Here is a 12317-nt window from a genome sequence, read left to right as displayed (position 1 = left end):
GGGATTGGTAGGTCCAGACCAGCTCCAGGAACGATGCCAAGGTCAGGATCCATCCCTAGGCCCTGTTTGGATCCAGCCCTAGGCCCAGTTTGGATCCATCCCTAGGCCCAGTTCAGATCCAGCCCTATTCCAACCTAAGATGCAACCCTAATTCCACCTTAGATCCAGCCCTAGGCCCAGTTTAGATCCAGCCCTACTCCCAGTTTGGATCCAGCCCTAGTCCCACCTTAGATCCATCCCTAGGCCCAGTTTGGATCCAGGCCTACTACCAGGCTGGATCAATCCCTAGTCGCAGCTTGGATCTATCCCTAGGCCCAGCTTGGATCCATCCCTAGGCCCAGCTCAGCTCCAGCCCTAATCCCACTTTAGATCCATCCCTAGTCCCAGTTTGGATCCAGCCCTAGTCTCAGTTTGGATCCACCCCTAGTCCCAACTTGGATCCAGCCCTAGGCCCAGCTCCAGCCCAGCCCAGCTCAGCTGCTGTGCCTGCCCAGCTCAAGGTGGTTTAATTAATCACAGATCGTTTCTGCAGTGCCTCCTCATTAACCTCCACAGCAAACTAATTAATTACTCATTAAGGCGGGGGAGCTCTGTGGGCCAGGACAGCTCAGCCCAGAGCTCTTCTCAGCTCAGGCCTGGGTTAATCTGTGAGCTCCTCGCTGGCCTCGTTACCCATTAATGGGGCCCTGACCCATCAAAGGGATGGGGGGACCTCAAGGATCATCTTGTTCCATGGGCAGGGACACTTCCCACTGTCCCAGGTGGAGGAAGAATTCCATATTCCAAATAGGAATCCTGGAATGTCCCAATGGGAAGAATTCCATGTTCCAAATAGGAATCCTGGAATATCACAATGGAAAGAATTCCATATTCCACACAGGAATCCTGGAATGTCCCAATGGGAAGAATTCCATATTCCACATGGCAATGTCCCATCAGAATAATTCCATCGAGGAATCCTGGAATGCCCTGATGGGAAGGAACCCACAGGATCTGGGATGCAGCTTCCAGCCCTGAAGGGAAAATTCCTCCCCAGCATCTCTGGAGCTCCAGCAGCCTCAGGATTCCCTGGATTCCTGGGAACCCAGCAGGGAGCTGCTCCTGTGCCATGGACCAGGAGAGTCATTCCAGGGAATTAGCACAGCCAGGGAACAGCAGGAGATGCTGGAAGCCCAGAAACCCCCCAGAGAGAGGCAGTGGGGAGAGAAGGGCCTGAGAGAATGGGTTGGGTTGGGAAGCACCCTAAATCCCATTCCCATTCCTTCCCATCCATGGGCAGGAGGATGATTCCATGATCCCAGGTAGATCCAACCCCAATGTCCAACCTGGCCTTGGGCATTCCCAGGGATCCAGGGGCAGCCACAGCAAATCTGGGAATTCCAGCCCAGGCCAATCTCCCCTTTCCCAGTGGGAGCCATTCCCTGGCTCCTGTCCCTCCATCCCTTGTCCCCAGTCCCTCTGCAGCTCTCCTGGAGCCCCTGCAGGCCCTGCCAGGGGCTCTGAGCTCTGCCTGGAGCCTTCCCTTCTCCAGGGGAACATTCCCAGCCCTGCCAGCCTGGCTCCAGAGCAGAGGGGCTCCAGCCCTGCAGCAGCTCCGGGGCCTCCTCTGGGCTCTCTGCAGCAGCTCCACGTCCTCCTGCTGTTGGCCCCAGGGCTGGGGCAGCTCTGCAGGTGGGCTCTCACCTGAGGGAGGGGCACAGGGACACAATTCCCACCTTGCTTTTGCCATCAGCCCAGGGCTTGGGCAGCTCTGCAGGTGTGGCCTCACCTGAGGGCAGAACCCTCCCCCCCCCCCCCCCCCCCCCCCCCCCCCCGTGCTGGAGCTGCTTCTGAGGCCACCAAAGCCAGGGGACGGCGAGGAGGGGACATGGCTGGAAATGGGTCACAGGGTTGAGAGTGAGGACGGACAGAGGGACAGGAGGGGGACAGGCAGGGGCTCCAGCCCACAGGAGGAGCCTCTGTGAGGACCCAGCTCAGCAGGAAGGGGTTTGTTGTTCCAACACTCTCAGGTTCACTCCTGCCCATGCCAGCACAGCTCCAGGACATCCCAAACAGCTCCTGACTTGTGCCTTTGGATGCAGAATGTGTCTCCAGGGGCATCCTGCACAGTGGGGGTCCCTATGTGGGCACCTCCAGCCCTTTCCCCCCCTTCACCCTGATTTTTAAAGATTTCCAAAGCCTTCTGATGTCTGCATTCTTGTAACAAACTTTCTTACACACTTTCTGTAAATAACTCCTTGTTTTGCATTCTTTTATAGAGGAGGAAAAATCTGGTGGGCTGTTGGTTTGTCCAGTGTCATTGGAGAGGCAGCACTGTCACCCTCTGATCCACTGCCACTTTTAGAAATCTATAAATGCTGGAATCAGAAAATAAACTTTCCTTTTTCCACCTTGGTGTGGGCACTCATGTTGTTTTGGGTCCTTTAGTGCCATCCCCTGGCAGGGAGCAGCTCCTGGGTCCCACAGTGCCATCCTGCACTAAAGGACTAAGGTGGGACTAGGGATGGATCCAAACTGGGCCTAGGGCTGGATCCAAACTGGGATTAGGGATGGGTCCAAACTGAGCCTAGGGATGGGTCCAAACTGGGATTAGGGCTGGATCCAAACTGGGCCTAGGGCTGGATCCAAACAGGGCCTAGGGATGGATCCTGACCTTGGCATCATTCCTGGAGCTGGTCTGGACCTACCAATCCCACCAGAGGTTGGAGTGGGCCCTGCAGACCAGCAGCCTCCCCCATCCCAGTGGGAAAAGCTGCAGAAATTGGTTTTCCCTTGGTTTTTCTGTACACCACCCAAAGCCAGACTCTGTCTTGCTCAGCCTGGTGCCTTTCAAGCCTCCTTCCCTGAATCCTGGAATCCCAGAATGGTTTGGGTTGGAATGGACCTTAAAGCTCCTCGAGCCCCAACCCCCTGCCCTGGGCAGCAGTTTTTAAAACACCTCTCGATTACTCCCCCAGTGACATTCCGTGGCAGGGCAGCAGCTCCTGGGTCCTTTAGTGCTATCCCTCCCCTGGGTCCTTTAGTGCTATCCCTCCCCTGAACCTTTGGCCCTGGGCACGAAGGGACTGGCAAAGCCAAGCTCAGGGCTGGCAAAGCCAAGCTCAGCATTCCTGGGCTCAGGGAAAGGGAGGTGTCCTCTCCTCCATGCTGGGAAAGCTCTCAGGAGGGGCACAGGAGCTCCTGCTGAGCCAGGACAGCTGCCCAGCTTTGGGAGGGGTCAGGGGTGAGCTGGGTTTCATTTTGGGGGGATTTAGGGGCTTTTGGTGCTGCCCTGCTCACAAAAAAACCCAGCCCCAGCTTTGGCTCCTGCCTGAGCAGGCTCAGCCCAGCCCAGCACGGGCACAAAGGGCACAGTGTGTCCCCAGCACTGGGAGGGGGCTCAGGGGGGTCACCCCAAAGCACAGAGCCCTGCCCTTCTGCCCCAAACTGCTCCTGAGGCCAGCACGGGGCTCTCCGCAGCATTTTTTAGGGATTTCAGCCCAGGATGCACCTGCACAGCTCCTGCTGCAGCTTTATCTCCCTGCTCAGGGAGAAAGAAAAGGGGGGAAAGAAGGAAAAGGGATGAAATGCCCTGCACAGGGTTTTGCTGCAGGAGACAGGGTGGGAAACTGTGGAATTTGGGGGGAATCAGAACTACCTGTGGGACACCCCAGGGCTGGAGGGGTTTTTGGGCTGGAAAGCTGCACTTGATTTCCAGCAGGAATTTCTCTCTCCAAGGCCTTTTAGGGATAAACTGTCCAGGTAAGAAATGACACCTGAATTAATTTTACTTTTCACCCCATGGCCTGCAATGGGGACTTTTTTATCCAATGACACAAAAACACCCAAACCCATGGAGGAAAAGGAGAAGAAGAAGGAGAAGGAGAAAAGGAGAAGGAGATGTAGGAGAGGGTGGCTCATTTTGGGCTCACTCCGTGCAGGGTTCACCCCTAGCCCAGGGAACATCGCTGCCCAAACCCCGTGGCTCCCCAGGGATCCATGGGGATACACCTGCCCAGGTGAGCTGTGGGAATTAGGAGAGCTCTGGGGAGCTCCAAACTCCTTTATTTTTAACGCCCTTCTGTATTTCCCCTCCTCGAGCCTCCGGCAAAGCCCCCGGAGCCGGGACACGGATCCCTAATTACAAAATGATGCCAAAGATGGGTGTGGAGGCCGGAGGAGGCTGGAACCCCGCTCCATGCCCTCCCCACACCGCGCTGCTTTTCCAGAGGCATTCCCGGGCTCCCAGCTCCAGCCGGGCTCTGTTCCCCGGTCTCGGGACGCCCTCAGCTGGTGACAGAAATTCCGGGAAAGGGAAATAAAAGCTACAGTGGCATTTTGTCTTCTCATCCCGCAGCACCCACCGGGCACGGGCTGGTTCCCCGGGAACTCCAGAACCCAGAGAGTGCTGGCACCCAGAGAACCCTGGCATCCGCAGTGATGCTAGCACCCAGGGGGTGCTGGTACCTAAAAATGCTGCTACCCAGGGGATTTTGATACCCAAATATGCTGGCACCCAGGGGATTTGGGTACCCAGGGGATTCTGCTACCCAGAGGATTTGGCACCCAGGGGATGCTGGCACCCAGAGGATTTTGGCACCCAGGGGATTTTGGTAGCCAGGGGATGCTGGCATCCAAGGGATGCTAGCACCCAGGAGATTTTGGTACCCAAAGGTGCTGGTCCATGGGGGATGTTGGTACCTAGAGGATTGATACCCAGAGAATGATGATGCCCAGGGGATGCTGGCACCTGGGAGTGCTGGTACCTGGTGGGTGTTGACATCCAGGTGATATTTGTACTCAGGGGATGCTGGTACCCAGGTGTGGAGTCTTAATTTATTTTTCCAAGGTCGGGATTGAATGTGTAGATGGAATTTCTTGTTGGGACTCAGATGTTTGTTAGTTCTTATCTCTGTCACAGTCTCACAAACCCTGAGTTCTGCAGCACTTCACTCTCACAAGCCAAAAATGGAGCCCCATCTCTCTCTCTCCAAGGCTTTTTAATGATAAACTGTCCAATTAAGAAATGACACCTGAATTATTTTCACTTTTAACCGAATACCCAACGACCTGTGCCCTGCAATAGGGACTTTGGAGGAGGAGGAGGAGGAGGATGAGGAGGAGGAAGAGCCTCCCAAACCCTCCATTTTGCTCTATATACATCACTACATTCTAAACCCTTAAACTCTGATTTTCCTACCCTGTGATATCACACATTTCTGTTCAAACTCCACACCCACAATCCCAGTTCCACCATTCCATTCTGGAAGATTCTCTGCACCCTCAGGCCAATGCAATATTCTCCTGGGGATCAGAGCCTGTCAGCACAGAAAGTCTGGAATTCTCAGCAATTCCCAGGGTTCCAGCTCCCAGGGGATGCTGACACCCAGGAACAGTGACACCCAGGGGACATTGGGACCTCTTGAATGGTCCCTGAAAATGATCCAGGGCCAGCACAGAGGACATGGACCTGTCCCTGCAGGGTCAGAGGAGACCCTGGAGCTGCTCTGCAGCCAGGCTGGGAGAGCTGGGAATGTTCCCCTGGAGAAGGGAAAATTCCAGGGAATCCTCAGAGTCCCTGGAGGGGCTCCAGGAGAGCTGCAGAGGGACTGGGGACAAGGCCTGCAGGGACAGGAGCCAGGGAATGGCTCCCACTGGGAAAGGGCAGATTGGGCTGGGATCTTGGCAAGGAATTGCTGGCTGGGAGGGTGGGCAGGGGCTGGGCTGGAATTGCCAGATTTGCTGTGGCTGCTCCTGGATCGCTGGCAGTGCCCAATGCCAGGCTGGACATTGGAGCTTGGATCCACCTGGGACAGTGGGAGGTGTCCCTGCCATGGATGGGGTGGGATGGGACAAGATTTAAGGTCCCTTCCAACCCAAACCATTCCAGGATTCTGGAGCCCCTCTGCTCTGGAGCCAGGCTGGCAGAGCTTGGAATGTTCCCCTGGAGAAGGGAAGGCTCCAGGCAGAGCTCAGAGCCCCTGGCAGGGCCTGGAGGGGCTCCAGAAGAGCTGGAGAGGGACTGAGGACAAGGGATGGAGGGACAGAGCACAGAGAACACCCAGAGGAAAGGAAAATTGGGATATTGGGAAGCTCTGAGGTTCTTTTATGCAGAGAGCCAGATCCCAAAATATCCCTGCCCAAAAGGGGATGGGGAAAGCCCCCAGGGATGCAGGTGAGGAGAGGGGGGACATTTCGGCAGGAGCCAGCCCAGGGAGGCTTCCCAGCCCCATAAACCCAGCAGGAATCAAATCCCAACATTCCCAGTGCCAGGGCTGGGATCTCAGAGGGATTTTTGCTAATGAAAGTCCTAGGCAGGAAGGAAAGCCGAAAGCAGACAGCAGGGCTGGCTGGGGAGGAGGGATTTAGGAGCTTGGCAGGATTAAATGAACAGAGAATTAATGAAAAGGCTCGGAGAGGGGAGGCCAGGACTCCAGGAGGGAATTCTGGTGCTTGCTGGGTGAAACCAGGGCTTAACCCAGGATCCTCCTCCCACCCTGGCAGGAATTCACCCACCCTGCTAGACACAGCAGAAACCCCAGAGCAGACAGGCCTCAGGATTTGAATGATTTTAGAATTTTAATGATTGGAAAGCCAGGGGGGCAAAATCTGAGCTGCAGGGTTGGGGTGGAGGGGGCACAGAGGGGCATTTCCAGGGCATATTTCAGGACTTCAAAACAACTCTTCTGCATGAGCTTTCCAGAGGAAAAGCCTCTGTGTGTCTGTGCCTGCTGCAATCTGAAGGAAAAGTGACAAAAAACCCCCACAAATAATTAAAAGGAAGGGGCTGAAGCCCCAGAGCAAGGCTTGGACCCAAACCCTGCACAGGCAGCAGGGCAGGAACTCAGGGCTGTGCCTTTGCTGTGAGCTCTGCTCAGTTTCTCTGAGCTGGTGACCTCAGCCAAAATTCTCAATTCCTCCAAGGCTGCTCCCTCTCCTGGCGGTCACTGGTGTTTTTGGGAAAAGCACCGGGAGAGGCTTTGCTGCTCCTTGCCCAGTGTGAGAGTCTGTTTGAATTTTCCCTCATCTGCCTCACGGTCATCATTGGGGGACCACTGAAGAGAAGACCCCCCCCTGTCTAAAATCTCTGGCTCTGAAGGAGAAAGTCACACGCCAAAGGCCCTGAGACCTGAGAGCACAGTGCTAAGTTATTGTTCACAGGTGTGTTTGCTGTTTGCTAAGAAGGGGGCACCGTGCCCTGTTTGCAACAGCAGCCTTGGAAGCTCTCCCACCTCTCGGCCTGGCTGGACTTCTCCTGAGTTTCGGGTGGTCTCCCACAGAAGACCTTCACCTGTTTTACAACCACCGTGACAGGCAGACTGGGATGTAAGGAGCCTCTCCATCAAGGACTGAGACACGGAACCCCCATGTGCAAAGGCCTCTCTGCTCCATCAAGGACTGAGACACGGAACCTCCATGTGAAAAGGCCCCTCTGCTCCTTCCAAGGACTGGGACTGAAACCCCCAGCCCGGGGAGGTGTGTGGGGAACCAAAGCTGACCAAAGTGAGATGTTTGCCTGCAGGTTGTGACTGCTGGACCAAGAAGACAATGGCTCTGTTTACTGCTGAGAGCATGGACTGCCTGTTACATCAATTCCTTATTGTACCTGTTTCCCCCCTCACAATTTCCAATAGAGTTATCATAATAAAAACCTCTGAGTTAGATAGAGATTTTGAGATCTCCCTGATGTAACAGGTGGGTCCTCAACTGGACTGGACCAAAGGACTTCGTCTCTACATTTGGTAGCTCTATCCCCTTCTTTCACTCTCTCTTTTCTCTCTCTTTATCTTTTTCTCTCCCTTAATCCCTCTATTTTGCTGTGGTCATTCAATAAAGGTGCATTTGTTTTATCACTGCAAACCCCCTTGTACCATGTTGGTTCTTTTGCACCCTGAGATCACCCCACAAACCATCACGAACCCCGTTCATAAGGACAGATCATGACAACCAGAACCCAGCCCAGCCCTGCAGGAGCCCCAGGAGAGCAGGGACATAGCCAGGGATCCAGGGATTGTCACTGATATTTCCTGGAAAATCCCTTTGCCAGGATTTTTCTCCTGAGAAGCTGAGAGGACTCAGAAATAAATGTAAACAAGAATGATCTGATTGCTTGGAATGTGCTCTGGAGGTTGCTCACCAAAAGGTGCATCTTTGATTGGTTCCATGTGAATTGTTTTTAATTAATGACCAATCCCAGTCCATCTGCATCGGGACTCTGGTCAGTCACAAGATTTTATTATTCATTCCTTTCTACCCTTCTGATGTCTCCTTTCTCTTTTCTTTAGTATAGTTTTAATATATCATTATAATATAATATAATATAATATAATATCATATCATATCATATCATATCATATCATATCATATCATGAAATAATAAATCAGCCTTCTGAAACATGGAATCAAGATTCTCATCTCTTCCCTCATCCTGGGCACCCTCAAACATGACACAGGGGACATCCCAGCCCAGGAATGGCTCCTTGGGGGACACAGGGGGACACAACTCCTGCTGGGGCTCCTGTGGGGCTGGCACAGCCCTCGTGGGCCTTTGGCTCCCACAAACTCCTGAGTTTGAGCCTTCCAGGGCAATTCCATCAGGAAAAATCCCAAATCCCTGGGAGTGAGGGATTGCAGCCCTGCCAGTGAGGGCTCAGCAGCAGGAGCTGCTGCCCAGTTTCAAAAGGGCACTAAAGGGCACACAGAGACCAAAAAGGGGCCTCACAAGGCACACAGAGCCAAAAAAGGGCACCAAAGGGCACAGAAAGACCAAAAAGGGCACCACAAGACACACAGAGATGAAAAAGGGCACCAAAAGGCACACAGAGACAAAAAGGGCACCAAAAGGCACACAGAGACCAAAAAGGGCACCACAAGGCACACAGAGCCCAAAAAGGGCACCACAAGGCACACAGGGACCAAAAAGGCACACAGAGATATCCTTAAAGCTTCCCAAATCCCAGGATTTGAACAAGGTCCCACTGGAGGCACCAGGGAAAGGCTCAGCTGGAAGCAAAGCAGGGAGGCAAAAGTGGAGGGGCTCAGATGTCAAAGAAATCCACGTGAGCTCCGGAGGGAAAGGAATCCTCCTGCAGGAGCTGGAGCAGCTTCTGGGCTGACACGGAGCTCGGGATGAGCTGGCCCTGCTCCTGCAGCCTCTGGAAGCGCTGGCGCAGCCCAGGGTCCCGAGTCCTGCTCCGGGCCAGGAGCTGCATGTCCGTGTCCAGGGGGCCTGGGGAAAGGAAAAATCACCTAAACAATTCACTTCAGGAGAGAGGAAAATCCAGGGGTTGTGTTCCCCTCTGGAGCCAGGCTGGCAGAGCTGGGAATGTTCCCCTGGAGAAGAGAAAAACCCAGGGAATCCTCAAAGTTCCTAAAGGGGCTCCAGGAGAGCTGGAGAGGGACTGGGGATAAGGGACAGAGGGACAGGAGCCAGGGAATGGCTTCCAGTGCCAGAGGGCAGGGAAGGATGGGATACTGGAAATTAGGAATTCCTGGCTGGGCTGGAATTGCCAGATTTGCTGTGGCTGCCCCTGGATCCCTGGCAGTGTCCAAGGCCAGGTGGGACACTGGGGCTTGGATCCACCTGAGACAGTGGGAGGTGTCCCTGCCATGGATGGGATGGGATTTAAGGTCCCTCCCAACTCAAACCGTTCCAGGATTCTGGAGCCCCTCTGCTCTGCAGCCAGGCTGGCAGAGCTGGGAATGTGCCCCTGGAGAAGGGAAAAATCCAGGGAATCCTCAGAGTCCCTGGAGGGGCTCCATGAGAGCTGGAGAGGGACTGAGGACAAGGCCTGCAGGGACAGGAGCCAGGGAATGGCTCCCACTGGGAAAGGGCAGATTGGGCTGGGATCTTGGCAAGGAATTGCTGGCTGGGAGGGTGGGCAGGGGCTGGGCTGGAATTGCCAGATTTGCTGTGGCTGCCCCTGGATCCCTGGCAGTGTCCATGGCCAGGTTGGACATTGGGATAGTGGCACCCATAGGTGTCCCTGCCCATGGATGGGGTGGGATAGGATGGGGTGGGATGGGATGGAATAATGGGATGGGTTTTCACGTTTCTTCTCCCCAACCCAAGCTGGAATTCCATGATCCCAACGTAAAAGCCAGCTGGGAGATAGCCTTGGAGTGCAGCACAGGGAACTGGGCTCCCAGCTGTGCTGCTGGGGGCTGGAGGGGCAGGAGCAGGGCTGGGCTGCAGGAATGCCCATCCCAAAGGCAGGAGAAGGTGGAGCTGCTCTCCTCACCTGGGGCATAGTTGAGCACACGCACTCCGGTTTCCTCCAGGGCCAGCACACAGAACATCATGTCCCTGGCAGCCTTGCCAGAGCAGTACAGGGCCCAGCTGGGGAAGGGCTCCAGGGCACACAGGGATGAGATGTTCACCACGGTCCTGCTGCAGCCAGGCCGGGCCCCAAAGGCCTTCAGGGCCGTGGAGGTCAGGCAGAGGGCTGAGCTGATGTTGAAGGAGAAGTAGGAGTTGATCTCCTCCAGGTCGGTCAGGTCCAGGAAGGATTTGGAGATGTCTCCCAAGGAGCCTGGGAATTGCAAATGTGGAATGGTTTGGGATGGGGGGATCTTAAACAATGTCCTTCCACTGTCCCAGGGTGCTTCCAGTGTCCAGCCTGGCCCAGGACACCTCCAGAAAGGTGGAAAATGAGTTCTTACAGATCAACCCCACAGCCGATCCCTCTGGCTGCCACATTCCACACCCAACACCCCCAGAGCTTTGGGGCCCAGCCCTGCCAGGGCCCACAGCAGCCTGAGGAGCCCAGCCCGGCCCATTTCAGGTCACAGTGACCCAGCAGTGACAGGGGACAGGGACCTGCCCTGCCAGCCTTGTGCCAATGCAAACAGCTCCCAGGCTGGAGCACAATGTCCCCAAGGGCCACCACGGGCCCTGCGCCAGAGCACTCCCGGATCCTGGAACCTCTATGGAACGCAGGGGTGATTTACAGCCATAATGGGTAAAAAGGGCACTGAAGGCATTAAAGGTACGAGAAAGAACCCACAAGGTGGGGCTGGAATTTTGTCTGAAGCTTTGGATTCGGGGAGCAGGGGGATGAGAAGGTGCAGGAGGGCACAGCAAAACCTTGGGAGCAGCAAAGCACTCCAGGAACCCCCCAATTAATTCCTTTAATAAACCCACACGGGGACAGGGGGAAATCCCGCAGCTCCTTCTCTCTTTTGGGGTATTTGCTGGCATCCCAAGCCCGGAGCCGCGCGGGGCTGCCCAGTTGTCCCCGGGGACGGAGGGCAGAGCTCGGGGAGGGGACAGACGAGGACAGGGGGACAGGCGGGGACAGCGGTGTCGTACCGGCATTATTGACCAGCAGCAGGCGGCCGAAGGACGCGTCCTGCAGCAGCTCCCGCAGGGCAGCGCTCGCCCTCCGCAGCCCCTCCTCGGAGCCCAGGTCAGCGGGCACGCACTGCACCCGCAGTTCGCTGCTCCCGGTGCCGCACCCGGTGTCATTGCCGGTGGCCCCGGAGCGCAGTTCGGTCGCCAGCTCGGCCAGCGCATCCGCGGATCGCGCCAGCAGCATCAGCACCGAGCCGGGCCCGAGCTGCGGCGCCAGCAGCCGCGCCAGGCTGCGCCCGAAGCCGCGGGAAGCGCCCGTCACCACGCAGGCGGTGGCGGCCCAGCGCCCCGGTACCGATCCCGGTCCCGGTCGCGCTCCCGACCCCGACCCCGATCCCGAACCTGACCCCGACCCTGATCCTGATCCCGATCCTGACCCAGAGCCAGAGCCAGAGCCAGAGCCAGAGCCAGAGCCAGAGCCAGAGCCAGAGCCAGACCCCGATCCCGATCCCGATCCCGATCCCGATCCCAGCCCTGCTCCCGATCCCGCTCCCGGTGCCCGCTCCATCCCGGAACCCAGCGGAGGGGGCGTGGGAACGCGCCTGCCCACGTGACCCGCCCCATTCATGCCCCCACCGCTTTGTGAATGGCCGCTGGGAGCCCGCGGGCAGCGCCGCCGGCTCTGATTGGTCGGTGCCAGAGGGCTGGGCCCGCTGCGCGCACGCGGGGCGTGGTCTGAGCGGGGCGCCCCCTGGCGGCCGCTGTGAGGCGGGGCGGCTTCCGTGAGGGAGCGGCGGGGCGGGAATGGGACCGGGACCGGGAATAGGAATGGGACCGGGAAAGGAACGGGAACGAGACCGGGAATGAGCCCGGCACCAGGAACAGCCACGGAACCGGGAACAGAACCAGCAAGAGCGTGAACAGGACCGGATCTGGAAATGTGGCTGCATCCCTGGAGCGCCGGGCATCGCCTGCCCACAGCGCGGCTGCCCCTGGCCTTTCCCCCGTTACGTTTATTCAGCGCACTTTTAAAGATATTTTTCAA

The 12317-nt window shown here is 56.5% G+C and overlaps 1 protein-coding gene across 1 annotated transcript; it reads right to left on the bottom strand.

Moving 5' to 3' along the window:
• Positions 1–6539: 6539 nt before the first annotated feature.
• On the bottom strand, positions 6540–11900 carry SPR (sepiapterin reductase). The gene is made up of 4 exons (XM_059470114.1): positions 11849–11900; positions 11291–11704; positions 10221–10511; positions 6540–9208 (listed from the first exon to the last, which is right to left on the bottom strand). Exons 1-4 carry the CDS (start codon positions 11898–11900, stop codon positions 9018–9020), a joined length of 948 nt encoding a protein of 315 aa, XP_059326097.1. The 3' UTR covers positions 6540–9017.
• Between the last annotated feature and the right edge of the window lie 417 nt (positions 11901–12317).

This window comes from Ammospiza nelsoni, chromosome 4, assembly GCF_027579445.1.
Source record: "Ammospiza nelsoni isolate bAmmNel1 chromosome 4, bAmmNel1.pri, whole genome shotgun sequence".
NCBI classification, from domain to species: Eukaryota; Metazoa; Chordata; class Aves; order Passeriformes; family Passerellidae; genus Ammospiza; species Ammospiza nelsoni.
Note: the sequence above shows the minus strand (reverse complement) of the source record. Positions and strands in the feature narration are given on the sequence as shown.